Source organism: Microcebus murinus, chromosome 25 (genome assembly GCF_040939455.1).
Source record: "Microcebus murinus isolate Inina chromosome 25, M.murinus_Inina_mat1.0, whole genome shotgun sequence".
Classification (NCBI taxonomy): Eukaryota; Metazoa; Chordata; class Mammalia; order Primates; family Cheirogaleidae; genus Microcebus; species Microcebus murinus.
Genome location: NC_134128.1, coordinates 5,345,677 through 5,360,614, shown reverse-complemented (window position 1 = coordinate 5,360,614; position 14,938 = coordinate 5,345,677). Strand labels below are relative to the sequence as shown.

At 43.3% G+C, this 14,938-nt stretch overlaps 1 protein-coding gene across 1 annotated transcript in view; it reads left to right on the top strand.

The window, feature by feature from the left end:
• Positions 1-14,938, top strand: part of GAD2 (glutamate decarboxylase 2) — a 69,509-nt gene that overhangs the window by 39,290 nt on the left and 15,281 nt on the right. The window contains exons 9-12 of the mRNA XM_012777334.3: positions 1,847-1,901; positions 3,683-3,799; positions 6,027-6,091; positions 11,471-11,549. Of these exons, the coding sequence (XP_012632788.1) occupies positions 1,847-1,901; positions 3,683-3,799; positions 6,027-6,091; positions 11,471-11,549 (316 nt within the window). The remainder of the gene's footprint in view (positions 1-1,846; positions 1,902-3,682; positions 3,800-6,026; positions 6,092-11,470; positions 11,550-14,938) is intronic.

Genomic DNA, 14,938 nt, shown 5'->3' with positions numbered 1-14,938 from the left:
ATGATGATTTTCATGTGCTTAAAACTTTATGTAAAAGATAAAGGTAATGCCCAAATTTCTTCTGAAATTTGAATATGTTATGTTGTTGTTGTGGGGGCTGGAGCAAGGTGTTTCAGCACAACCTGATGTAGGAGAGGTTAAAACTCGCTGCTTGAAGGGGTTCTCCAGGCGAAGCTATGCAGTGCAGGGAGAAGCGCAAGTAGTGGGTGCTCTCTAGGACTTCTTTCTGGGACCACACCACCCTCCCTCCCATCCCCTCCGTCTCACGGAAGTCTCCAGAGGTGGGCTGCTCTGAACCTGAGTCCAGACCCTTTGCACCAAAGGTACCTGTGACGCCCTTGCTCCATTCCAGCCCAACAAACCAATCACTACTAACTTGTCCACACCCATTGCCCATGCAATTGTCTTTCTTGGGAAACAGCTTCACCTAAGTCAGTGATTCTCAGTGCTTTGAGGTCTAATATCTGCTTTTTATTCCAAATACTTGTCACACCTCCTTTATTGACTGAAATGAAAATGGTAGAAAATATAACTTACCTTCTCACTATATAACGCTCACATTATTTTAAAAAATGAAACTTAAGACAAGTAATTTGTAATAAAAGAACATTTCAATATGTAAAAGCTTAGGCAAGACAACACTAGCAGCTGTAATGAAGTAGTCTGATGCTTGCTGTGTGTCTAGACTCACGTTCACGGGGAAGGCCACAGATGAACTATTGTGCTAGTGACAAATACCAAATCCTACTCGCTGTTCGCTAAATGCTAGTAGCATCACTCGACCACTTGTTCTGATAATCCAGCTTTATCATAAGTTATTTTTTAAAATAGTCTTTTAAAAACCTACATCAGTGACCCTGTGATGTAAAGTTTGGTCATTGTAACCACCTCCAGAGAGCTATTTTGTTATAAAGAATATTTCACCGTCTCCCATACCCGGCAACTACTTTGTCTGATTTTTTATCCCAAAGTCTTAAAATACGAATATCACAATGCATAAAAAAACAATCTCGACAATTAAAATTAACGTTTATTGAATGCTTACCATATGTCAAGCCCTTTTAAAAATCATTTTGCATTAATACCTCAGTTAATCCTCATAACTCTATAAGTAATCTTATTTTCCAGGGATATTTGGCACAGGAAATTAAGGGACATGACTGAGATCACACATCTAGCCACATCTAGATTCTTGCAGAAATCAACTCCTCTAATTATCATGGCAGTAAACAAAGTATTAATACTATCAATGTTAAGAAATAGACATTTCAGGATGAAAGGAAGTTTCTTTCTCCAATGTCTTTCTCATTGTTTGAAATTTCAGCCCATGATTTCTTGGCCTGCGTTTGCATTTTTAGCACTGAAATGTAATTAAGTAGGTTTTGACTTAATATTTTCATTCAACTGTTTCAGAATAGATTTTTCTCCTCTTGGCATTTATCTATATGTAAAATCGTAGGCTCATTCATTAGAAGATTTGGAATAAAAATGTTTTTCTCAACTCTCCTTTCATTGCCAAATGTCTTGTTCCAAATGAGGCTTGTTTTAATCGAATTAAAGGAATTACTTTTTAAAAAGTCTCTGTGTAGACAGCCATTGTGGCCATTCCACAGAGAATAACACAGTCTGGTCAGGAGTGTCAAAGTCGAAAGAGTGTCAGAAACTGTAGTCATGCATTATTCACAGAGGTAAATCCATTTCTTCCTACAAACAGCCAAGGAGGCATTTGAACATGATCATCAACAGTTTAGGGTTGGACTTTACCCTCATGTGGCTGCTTATATTATAAAGACAACACAGTCAATTACTCAAAGCAAACCTGTGATACATTTATTTTTCCTTTCAGAGGCAAAATGATCCCATCTGATCTTGAAAGAAGGATCCTTGAAGCCAAACAGAAGGTAAGTTTCTGCACAGAGCTTTATTCAATCTATATTTCTACTTCCATCCACTGAGGAATACACGTCAAGTTTTATTTTTTTTTTTTTTGAGACAGAGTCTCGCTTTGTTGCACAGGCTAGAGTGAGTGCCGTGGCGTCAGCCTAGCTCACAGCAACCTCAAACTCCTGGGCTCAAGCAATCCTTCTGCCTCAGCCTCCCGAGTAGCTGGGACTACAGGCATGCGCCACCACGCCCGGCTAATTTTATATATATATTAGTTGGCCAATTAATTTCTTTCTATTTATAGTAGAGACGGGGTCTCGCTCTTGCTCAGGCTGGTTTCGAACTCCTGACCTCGAGCAATCCTCCCGCCTCGGCCTCCCAGAGTGCTAGGATTACAGGCTTGAGCCACCGCGCCCGGCCGTCAAGTTTTATTTTAAAAAGAGGATTCAAGCCTCAATCCCCAGCTTTAGTGAGAATATAGAATTTTGCATCTGGTCATTGTTTCTTTCTTTGAATGGTAGGCTCTGCTTTAGAAAAGTTTGAATTGCTGAGTAAATATTTTACACAGAGATATTGTAAGAGTTTCCAAAGTGTTTGTCTCCCTAGGTACTGAGGGTTGGCATTAAACAGACACTTTTGAAAGATCATTTTCACAAGCAGGAACTGTATGCTTGTGCAAATGATGGTACTGTAGCATGTTTGTTACTGTTGCATATTTATTTCAAAGGGGCCAGTTTTTCCTGCCTAGGTTATGCTGATACCATTGGCTCTCCAAACATCTTACTTTGCAAGAAGCAATTTAGAACCCTGTTTAAAAGTAACAAGTTCTGTAGCCCTACCAAAGACATCCACAAAGCTCTAGAAAGTCATTTACATCCCTGGATGGTTCACAAGTCAGTTTGTTTCTAGAATTTTCTGTTGAACTTTTAGTAGATAGAATCTACAATTCCTAGTTTAATGACACACAGATGCATTTTATCATTATGAACTCGGGAATAATTTCTTTTCATATGGCCTTCTTTTGTTTTTACAAAGTGGTAGCAGGTGATTTCTCTAGTTCTTATACAGGTGCTAGATGGAATTGCTTCTAAGAACATCAACTACAAGATTAAACCTTTGCTGCCACCTAAAGACGGACTCTGTAACACCACAGTTTATAAACCAACAGGACAGAGTCTTTATGGAATGAGTGAACAGGTTGACACTATTGCGGTATTCTAATGCCTTCTTCTAACAACGGCCTGTTATTTCAGTTAGTTTTCATTTAGCCATGGCCAGAGAGATGGAGGACTGCTTAGACAGATAAAATCCATGGCATAGCCCATGTGAAACCCCCCACCCTCTGAGACTCCCAATAAATTAGCTGAGCATTTTCCAAGTAGGGATAATGGCTGGTCAGTTTCTTCTCTCTGTCCTGCCTGCTCGCTCTAGGGTATTTATTAAGTTCTTAGGCCCTTTTGTGAAGAAAGTGAGCAAAGTGGGTAAAAGGGGCCAGAAAGTCTAGCTGGAATATATAAACAGCTTGTGGACATCACTGACAACCTCAGTTCAGCCTCTTCTGCAAACCGGGATGTCTATCACAAGGCACCGTCAGGCCCACAGCATGGAACGCAGAGCTCAGATTCGAGAGAGTTGACATTAATACGTACCACACCCCAGGGTATTGATAACCCTTCTGATGCTCCCAAAATACTGATGAGTATGGTAGGAGGAGCATTGCCATTGTTTTTAATCCAGCTTTTTAAAAGACTCCTCGAACCCCCATTTTACGTTACTTGGGGCTTTCTCGTTTGTGTAGGGATTTGTTCCCTTCCTCGTGAGCGCCACCGCCGGAACCACTGTGTATGGCGCATTCGATCCGCTCTTGGCTATCGCTGACATTTGCAAAAAGTACAAGATCTGGATGCATGTGGATGTGAGTAACCCTTAGGGACTGGCCTCCAAAATGTCCTTGCATATTTTTCATCCAGGGCTCACAGAATGAAATTTGGTTTTTCTTTCTTTTTTTTTTTTTTTTACTTCATCAGCTTAATTACAGAATAGTGATATTTAAGCTTTTAAAGATTGCAGAGACAAATTAGCACACAACTCACACAGTACACAGCCTGAGAGTGATTATGCCGTTATGTTCCCAACACGGTAATATTTTTATTGCTATGATCAGCCCAGAGCTGCACACTTGGTCCTCCGTTCACTGAGCCATCACCTCCACGGAGGATGCAGTCGACAACAGTCACACGTGGAGGTCTTCCTCCCTTGTAGGATGAATCAGAAGGAGTTGCATTTCTACAGGAAATCCAGAGGATAAAAAAAACTTAAGCTCAGGTTAGGTATTCATGCATTTGAGGAGGAAAATGGGCTTGACGACTTACCGAGAAATACAGACCACCGAATTTCCAGTTTCTTAGTTTGGCCAGCTAAGAAGATAAATTAAATTTGAGATATTTTGACTCCAGACCTAGTAGTGACACCAAAAATAATAATAACAATAATAATAATGCAGGTGTGGCCCACCAGAACATTTTCAAATGAAAAATAACCAGTTTTTAGAAGTATGAATTGAAAGATATACGTTTAGGTCAGTGTTTCTTAAAGTGTGGTTTGCAGATCAGCTGCCATCTGTAAACTGTTTGCTCACGATCCATAAAGAGATAAGGAATTTGTGCCAAACCATCACTAATCATAAACCGTCACAAACTAAGTACAATGTTTGGTGCAGCTGATATTTTTTTCATTGCAAAACGTTCTCATTGAAGGAATGCATAAGGTGATGTACATTCTGATGCAAGATCCAATGTTACTGTGGGCCATCACTTTGAGGAGCAGTGCCCTAGGTCACTTTGGCTTAGTTCAATATGTACTCAGACCAAATTAATTTCCCTTTCTTTGGAAGCAGAAAACATCCACAGGCTAAGGTGTGTGCCTTTCCATTCATTCCAGAGTTATCTGCAGAGCACTTACAAATCTGCTTTTCCTTCCCTGATTCACCATGTGAGTTGTTCATTAGGCTACCAGAGAAACCTTTTTATACGTGAAAAAACTAAACAAAGACTGAACAACTCAGGTACCATCACTGCTGGGTCTCAGAACTGGAAAGCTTGTTAGACCCTGCTGGCTGATTCAGGAAGATGATTACCTGACAACTTTAAAAATAAGAATATTTATTTCTCCTGAAGCAGCAGATGTTGTGGTCTTTTTTTCTACTTAAATTAGAACCTGGGGATCTTTTAACTGGTTGTATTAGCTTTTCTTTGAAATCCATTAAGTTTATCACTAATTCTTATTAGCTTTAACATTCATACATTCTATAATTAAACTGGAAAAAAATCTTAAAATAGTATACATTTGGAAAATCAAATTTTTCGAAGTGTAAAAAAACTGAAATTACAACAAAGAGGGGAAAAGTGATTATATCATAACAGATTTTTTCTTTAAAATCATCCCAGAATTATTTTTACACACAGAATAAAGAATGTTAACATTTTCAAATGAATCCCCATCTTGACATTCTATTTTTAACGATGATTACTACACCAATTCAAATCTTCAAACTTGAGTACAAATTTTTAAGGGATGTGTTCTAATTGCTCAGCTAATTGACTGGTACCAATCTTTCCTGCTTGTGGATTTATGGTGGGTTTTTTTTTTTTTTTTTGACACAAAAATTATCCAAAATTACACATCAGTAAAATAAAGTCACGAAACTGCTTCTTCCCTCTGGAATCATCCAGACTTATCAAAAGAGTTTCCTTTGCTACTTGAAAGCTGTTTAATGGGTGCTCAGTCCGTCTGCTCTACATTGAACCGTGGAGACCACAGGGTTTCTCATTCTGAGAACGTAGGCTTCACTAGAACTCATGATGGGGGTGGTGGGTTGTGGGGAGGCCCTTTATCCATCTCAAACAGAAGAAATGTGCCCCTAATTTGGCTCCTTACACCATATAAATGTAGGATAGAATCTGAGGCCTTAGAATGGCCCTCCAATTTAAACCTTGAAGGTCTAGGGCCGGAAGAAGTTGGCCGACTCCCTAGGTTGCCTGGAGTCCAAGAGATCATTTTCATCCTATGAGACTCTTATAAGTCTGTAGAAATCAGGCAATGAAAACCCGCTACCTCTTTCCTTGTATGATTTTCTTTTCCAGGCGGCTTGGGGTGGGGGATTACTGATGTCCCGAAAACACAAGTGGAAACTGAGTGGTGTGGAGAGGTATGTGCGTTTTTCTTGTTAACAATGTAAAGTGTTGAAAGCTAGATGTGAAAAGCAAATAACACTCAATTTCCAGGAACTCTTGGAATACAGGTGAGTGCTTATATACCTTGCCTCGTGTGGCATTGCACTGGTGACTGTTATGTGTAAACAAGCAAAAAAAAAAATCAAGCGCTAAGTCAAGTGACCCAGGTAGAATATCTCTTAAACATAGAGATTCCTATCAGGGGTCTATTCCTGGGATCTCTGAGCCAGCCACCAAAATTGTTTAAAACCTGCAGGAAGTCCACATTTTCTAGGAGAAGATTTACAGCTTTCACGTTCCATAAAAGGATAATATCCACTGCTTTAAAAAAAAAAAAAAAAAAAGCCCCTTGCAACTTATCAACATTGAAAGTTCAGGTTTGGGGGTTAACAGGTCCAGTTCACTTACAGTGAGACAGACTCGTGATAACATCGTCTCATGGTTTAATTCCCATAATAACCTTTTTCTGACGTAGCTCTGATTGATGCTGCAAAGCATCTTTTATTTAGAGCCTCTGCAGTGAGAACCATTGAGAAAAGCTGCAAAACACAAAGGAGGTAATATTTGATTAGCATATTCAGGTCCAAAGGAAAAAAAAACAGAATGCAAAATACAGCCTCAGGCTTTGGCTGCAGACCACGTGCAAAGGCGGCCCAGTTCGCCATCACAGCACGCAGGTCAGCCTCCGTGGCGAGTCCTGACCCTCCAGGTAAGTGAGAGAGCCTGAATTCATCCAAGGCTGCCAAATGCTCCCCCAGCCCTGAGAAGCAGCCAGGTGCTGCCCAGGAAGAGCTTCACCCTGGCTCTGCCCCTAGATGTCTTGGCACAGTTTCTGCTCCAGGACGAGGTCAGGGTCTGGCTGGGCACCGAGAGTCGCTCGTGCTCTGACCGCAGGTGCCCATCAGGTGTGGGTGGATGAAAGCAGGCCATTCCTCCCCCTCCCTGTCCCCCAGAGTCAGCCAGTTCCAGGCTTCTGCTTCTGGTTCATGATGGGAAGTCCTAACCCCTTCCCATCATGAAGATCTACAGGAAACCAGAAGCTCATTCGAGTCAGTGAACTAAACAGGCAGAGACGATGAAGAAAAAAAAAAAAAGAAAGAGAAAACAACTTGGAAGGTGTCTGCTCAGATGATCAGAACAAGAACTAAATGCATGTGCTTTCAAGAGACGTGGCCCATACACAGCACCTTCTCTTGTTCGAGTTTCTTTTTGACTGGCACAAAAAGGGAACGTCTCTTATTCTACCTTTGACGACACATGTCACTGCAAGTGCTGAAACCCCTGGAACATCCTCTGCTTGAAAGCTCACTAAATTACCTCCCCTGAGCCTTAGGAAAAGGAACACCCACGCGGTTTTGTGCTAAAGACTGTTATTTGAGAGCACAGCTTAGAATGTTCATCACGGAACATGAAGTCCTTGCTCATTGCCACAATTCTGGAAACTATGTTGTAAAGAAATCTTTCAAATAGAATAGCCAAGTACGAAGTCCTAAAAATGAGGGGACTGCTGGTGCTCCGCTCTGAGCAGAGCCCTCTCGGCCACTCATTTTACCTGGGGGCACCCCTCTTGCTGCCTGTCAGGAAAAGGCACACGTGCTTTTCTGAGTGAAGCTGTAGGGCCAGGGGAAACCGCTGGCCCATAATGTGCATGAACACAAGATTAGGAAAGACATTTGTCTCACTTGGGAGTGATGTTTGCCCAAGCATTACATACCAAAGCGTGGGGATGAAGGATGAAAACTCACCTGTGGGATAGAGTATAAATGACCGGGGTGATGGGTGCGCTAAAGCCCAGACTTCGCCACTATACAATGTATACGTGTAGCAGAATTCAACTTGTACCCTCTAAATTTATTAATATTAAATGTAAAAAAAATTTAAATAAATAAAATATAATCACAGTGCTCTCTAACTGCAAAATTAACTAATTTCTTACAAAATGGAGGAAATCCATAGTCACTTCTTGTCCCCAGATTCAGAGGTTCTTCCGTGGTCACAGAGGGGCCCAAATGCCATTCTCACAGCAAAATGGCAAAAGCTCCAGGAGCTCTGCCTGGCATCCCCTTTGAGAACCACCCAAATTCTCAGGGAATAGCTTTCTTCCTTGCTAGCACTGTCAAAATGGCTACAGATGGTGACACGTTTAGCTGGGCATGGTGGCACATGCCTAGGACTCGGGAGGCTGAGGTGGGAGGTTTGCTTGAGCCCAGGAGGCTGCAGTGAGCCATGTTTGCACCATTGCACTCCAGCCTGGACCACAGAGCAAGACCTGGCCAGGACATGCGTCTGTGCATTGTGTCGGCACACCGACCCCTCGGCGCGGGCTGCTGCTTCCCTGTGATCGCCATTGCATCATTGCTGTGCCCACTCTCAAGGCTTTAAGGCCCAGCTGAAGGTTCTAGTGCAGCTCCTGCTGCTTCCACAGTCGGCCTCCCTCCCGCCCTGACAGCCAGGGGTCAGAATTTTCTTCAGCAGGTCTGAGCTCTGTCCTGTGCAAACCACACCATGAGGTACCTGGTGGGCACACAAATGAATGTGACCTGCAGCCTGTCTTCAAGGAGTTCAGAACCCAGCGGAGAAGAGTGGCAATGAGCAATGGGTTAAAGTTCCAGGCAGAGGAAGTAAAGCCTCGAGAGGTGGGCAAGTGAGCTGATGGGGAGACAGAAAGGAATGGGTTTAGAGCAGAGGAACAACCCGACCTCGCCTGTGTTTTGGAATAACTTTGAATCAGAGCACAGACGGAAGCCAGGGCCTGCCTGGAAGCTATTAAACTACGAGGAACGGCCAGGCGCGGGACGGGGGTGTGGGCAGAGCTGCAGCCACGGCAGGGAAATGAGTGGGGGACCCCGGAGGGACGAGATAGGGCAGCGAGGAAGGGGCGATGTCAGGAGAGGGAGGAGGATGGAATGAAACCAAACCCAACGCTGAGGTTTGGGGCTGATGCCTGGAATGAAAACAATGCCGGAAACACAGAATACAGAGGAGAAAGAATACATTGAGAAGGATGAGCAGTGGCAGGTTAATTAGTTCATTTGGGGCCTGTGGGTTTAGGCGCAGATAAGGGCACAAGGATACGCCTTAAAACAGCCCGGGGGATTCGGTTCTGCCCAACTTACTGAGTCTGCAGAAGCCACATGACTGAATCCACAGCAAAACATTTTGAAATGAACCCGAGGCTGTGTTTGCACAAATTGGCAACATTTCTCAACAGAAGCGAGGCCATGTCATCGAACCGGTCTGCGAGGCTTTTTGCCATCTCTGTGAGACTCTTCATGCCTCCAAGAGAGGCAGGCAGGGGCTTCAGCGGCAGGTGGCTGTGCCTTGGCAGCTTCCCTCTTGAAAGTCAGACAGGCCACTGCGTGGAAAAAAACAGCCGCCGTCAAGAAGGGGAGGACAACGCTTTTCTTCTCCCATCGGGCACCCTTGTTGACAGAACTCAGTTTACCAGGATTAGCTGTCTAGCTGTAGAAGATTACAGAATGTGTAGAATGGTGGTGTGTATGTGCCCAAGGTCACAGAGCTCATAAATGACACAGACAACCATATTTAATGCTCATTGGTGTTAGGCACAGTTATAAGCACTTTTCCCAAACTATTTACTATTATTCTCCTTTTAGAGATGAGGCCATCTAGGCACAGAGAGGTTAAGTAACTTGTTCAAGGTCACACAGGAAGTGAGGCAAACCCAGATTTTCGGGCTCCTGAGTCCTTCTCCCTTAACCACGATTACCTACTACTCTCAAGCATAGATTTCTTCACTCCAAGGTCGTTCTACAGAGCAAGAAGATATTTTCTTGGAAGGCACTTTTCAATACTACAGTTCTGTTATTGTTCATTTAGTCCTCTTTCCAGGAGTAGTAATCTGACCCTGAACTGCCTTTGCCTCTATTTCCCCGATTCCAGTCCTCAATGTGTATGACAGCCAGTGTCAGGGCCAAAGAGACACCAGCAGATGAGCTGGACGCTTCGTTGGCTCAGATAAGATCCCCCGGCCAATAAGCGTCCTCCGACAGGCTGGCAACCCCAGCCACTCACCGCATGGATGGACGGGGTCTTTCCTGGCCTCCAGTTTCTTCCCGAGGCCTGTGAGCAGCGGGATCCCAAGTCTACTGTTCAGCCCGAGCTGGGTCAGCTACCCTGGCACTCTGCAGGCAGCGACCACGGGTGGTTCTGCCACTTCCCTTCCTCCTGTGGGCTTGTCTGGACCACGGTCACATCCGTGAGCCTCGCCCGGGACCCCTCGTCCCTCAGGAGACAAGCACAGAGACTCGCCTTGCCTGGCAAACGAGCGTGTGAGGAGCAGGATGGAATGCAGATGGGAGCAGTTGCTCTGCGGGCCCTGCAGGAGGAGCACCTCGGGGAGACAGAGATGTGGAAGGCAGGTGAACAAGTCTGCAGGGACGACACGCTGCGGCCTTGAGCAGTAAGCAGGACTCAGCCAGAGGAAGCGAAGGGAGATGGCTTTCCCAGAGTGTGTGAACAGAATCTTCCGGGAACAAAAAATAATCTGGTGAGATGCAAGCGGAGAAAGGACAGTGAAGGGACGAGAGGCTGAACTGTAACAGGGGCTCGTCCTGGGGTGTCCTGGGCCAGGCCCCCAGTCTGGAACTTGGGCGGGAGGCACATGGGGTTGTCAGCTATTTGGGAAGAAGAGAGGGTTGTACACAGAGCTGGAAGATGATTCTGGTACCAGGTGGAGGATGAAATGGAGACCGAGAGTCAGTTAAGGCAAAACGGCTGTATCCAGATTAAAATAATAATAATTATTATTATTAAGAGAATCTGAACCAGGACTGCGGTTCAGGCTTTTGAAATGACATAAATCCCTGAGCTGGGAATCTGCTTTGTGAGCCGCTGTCCCTGAGGAGGGAGCATCACCTGTCGCAGGTGTGAGGCCGGTGAGGAGGGGAATGTCTGCCCGGGAGCCGCGGCACAGCTCCAGCCCTGGGCCAGAGAAGAGAGGGAAGCAGCTAGAAGCACCTACAAAAAAACAGTGGAGAAATGTCGAGAAAAGAATACAATTCAGCTGTGGAACGAGCTTGCTCTCTGAGCTCCAGGCCACATTGCAGGGACAATTGGGGACACAGGAGGCAACTGCCTTCGCCTGCCGGGTGGTCCGATCCCCAGTGGCCAAAGCAGGAACGTAGGTGGAATGACCCTGGTCACTCACAGGGTCACCTACACCCTCACCTGCTGTCTTTGTGTACAAAGAAAAGTCACACGTTTAAGATTCTGCTTTTTGTTTTGTAAATTCAGTGTCATCCTGGGGTCTGAGAAACAACACCCAGGAACACAAGCTGCTGCCATCCCCTGGGCCTGTCCTGGAGTGTCATTCTCGTATTTGTGTATTCTAGGGCCAACTCTGTGACGTGGAATCCGCACAAGATGATGGGGGTCCCCCTGCAGTGCTCCGCTCTCCTGGTTAGGGAAGAGGTATGTCCGCCCCCACTCTGCGGCCCAGGCCATCGGTGGCATTTCGCTGTCATCCTACAGTTGAATTTCTCTTGAAATGTCAAGATCGCTAGGTCTTCCCTCCCTGGTTGCTCACATTCCCCAGCCAGCCGTCTTCTCAACTCCGTCCAGAGGGTGCAGGTCTGCCTAGCAGGAAAACAGGTTTAGGACGGCTCAACTCTCAGAATATAAACTTTGACCTAATCTCCATGTTTTCAGTAAGCTACTTGTTTCCTCAGCTAGACCTGGTGTCCCTAATCCAGAGTCCCTGTAGGTTACTCTCTCAAAAAATTAAATTTCCAGTTTTTTTCTGGAATCTGAGAAGGGATAGTTTTTACTATATTAAAAAAATATATGTGATATGGGACTAAAGTTAGCATTAGGATTCAGATACATACGTGTGTGTGTATTATATATCTCATAATTACAGTCTAGTTACATATGTGTGTGTGTATTGTAGATCTCATAACTACAGTCTAGTCTATTTAATAGCTAAAGCCATGTTCAGAATGTAAGGACTCTGCATATTTAATAACGAGCAAATGAAGAATAAGCAAAGGCTCTTCCATTCACACAACTGCTGTGTACAAGGCCAGGGCGGCTCCCCGCAGATGTTCTCTGCCGGTCGGCACCTCTGCGTGTCCCTGTGACGCCGGTCGGGCCCCACACCCTCGCTCCTACACTGGGTTAATCGATGAGACCCAAGAAAGGACCTTCAGCTTATCTCTTTTAAATTTTATCTCCTTAACATTAATAAAGCAACTCCAGATAAAAGGGATTTTTTAATATTTAGTTTAAGAATATTTTCCTTTTTCCCAATCATAAAGGTAACATATAATTACATTAGAAAATTTGAGCAGAACAGAAAATAGAAATAAATTTAGAGTCACCCCAAATTCTACCACTTAGAGATAAATATTATTACTGATTTGTAATATTTTCTCCCACCTTTCTCTAGGAATATAAAAAACATAAATAAATATATATTTAAAATAAGATTGCTATCATCCATGTCATAGATACATGTTTATTCTTTTCCATACTTAACATTATATTGTGAGCACAATCTTCCAAAACATGACTTTTAATGGCCTTATATTATTCTATCACATAATTAATGAATCATATCCCTGTGGTTAAAATACTAACCAATATTTTCCATAGTGGCTTGATAAAATTTTTAAACATATATCTTCAATCACATTCCTGATTATTTTCTTAAAGTAGATACCACAAAGTGGGATTTCTGGATCAAAGGTTATTATTATTTCTGTGGTTCTTAATATCTCCTGTTGCCAGCTGCAGATTTAAATAGCATCTTTGCCTTCATCAAAAGTGTCTTCATCAGAGTAATTAATAGAAAATAATTGACACAGGATCGAAGACAGAGATCGCCTTTCAAAATGAAATGAGTACTTTGAAAAATATCCTTTTGGACTGATTGTCCATTACTTAAAAATCCAGTTCAATATATTATCATCTCCTCTAGCTCGTGCTATGTTACTCGAAAGGAGAAATAAGTTTTTGTTGTGTAGATGTTGGCCAGTTGTTTGACAGTGGCTCCCACTATGTCCTCACCGACCAAAAGAGAAAGAAAGCCAGGCGAAAACAGTTAGATTTGGAACTGATCAGATGACTGCACTGCAGGACCTGCTCATTGGTGACTTGACGTTACCCAGGGTAGAGCCTGTGGCTGGGGGCCTAACCCTGTATCGTTCAAAATATTCACTGACAGTTTGAGTAAAACCTGGAAGTTTATTGACATCTCAGATGAGAGGAAACTGGGAGGTCGAGTAAACGTGGGTCACGACATAAACAGAATACGACATGATGTTTGCAGACTGCACCAGTGAGCCACAGCCAAAGAATGGGGATTGCTAACGAGGATCAGCATAAGAGGGTCCAAGTATAACTTGGGTGGTTGTATTTGGACTGAACTAGGCAGGCTTGTTTGACACATGGCTACATAGTTGCACTTGTGAAAAGTGCCGAGGACATGAGGTTGTACTCTTCCAGGTCAACAATGAATGAAGAGAAAATGCCATTCATGAAAGAGATATAAGCAGTAGAGTTTGAGCCTGAGAAGGTGGCGGTCTCATTCCCTCCACCCCTGCGGCGTGTTGCTTAGCTTGGTGCCAAACCATGTACGGAGCCCTATCAGGCTAGAGCTCAGACAGTGGGGACCGACCAGTAAACGTGTAAGAGGGACGGTCAGAAGGACTAAGGGTGTCTAATGTAGGGAGAAGAGAAAGGAAAAACAAGAAATGTAGGGACAGGGAGGAAGATAGTAGCCTTCGCAGTTGAGAGGACTCTCAAGTGGCAATGATTTTTTTTTTCTTAAGGCTTTTGGGGGGCTGGATTGTCACACTGAGTCCTACCGATTTGATGGCAACATCAGAGCACACTGTGACTTTTAGGTCTGATTTGGGTTCGATAAAATGAACACTTGTCTAAAAATTAAGCTGTCTAACGGTAAGAATAAATTAATCATAGGAAGTGATTGAATAGAGATTGAACAGCCACTTATTAGCAAGGATGTAGAAAGTATCCCTTTATTAGGGGTAGGAATAGAGTAAATGAGATTTCAACTCCCTTCTGAATCCAGGAGTGTATTATGCTCTGACAGCATTTCTTTTATTGGGGCCCAAGGAATAATACTGTTCCATAGATGTTAATAAGTATTCTGCAGTAAGAGAATTCTCAGCATTAAAAAGGTTGGGATATATTGGAGTAGAGTTAAAAACAAGTTTCATTATTTCAGGACTTATTGGAGCCTTTAATATGCTGATGTATACTGCAATACCTAAAAAGAAGGGATTTATGAGATAGCTTCCTAAATTTATTTGAGCATGAGAATCTCTTTTTGTACAGTAACTATTAACATGTCTTAAAATGGTTTGGTGCATGATGGTCTATAACTTTGTCATGGCTCAGAACCAGGACATTATCTCACTGAGGCCTTCTGTATGAAAAACAACCTCACTTTCACCTGTCCTTTGGTACAATAGTGAGACTGGAGCTAGCCAACTTTTTAGAGGTCATGTGCTTCAAGTTGTTTTTCCATCCCAGTAGAAGTTGGTCTGATCCACCCACCATTTTCCACACTCTCTGAGGTGGTAGTAAGAGTAATAGTAAGTAGTAAAAGCTTAGTGTGTCTCCTGTAGTATTGATGGCACCTATTTGTGAACCTGCATGGCCAGGGGAAGAATGGTACAAAGGTTCTGTGACCATGAAACCGAATAGAAGCGCCTGTTGCAATTTTCACATCTTATTGGTCTTCCAGTGAATTTTCTTTTTCAAGTTCATTGTCTTTCTACTGTTCTAATACAAATACCTTGTATTTGTATATAATCCTTCTTATTCTCAAAAAT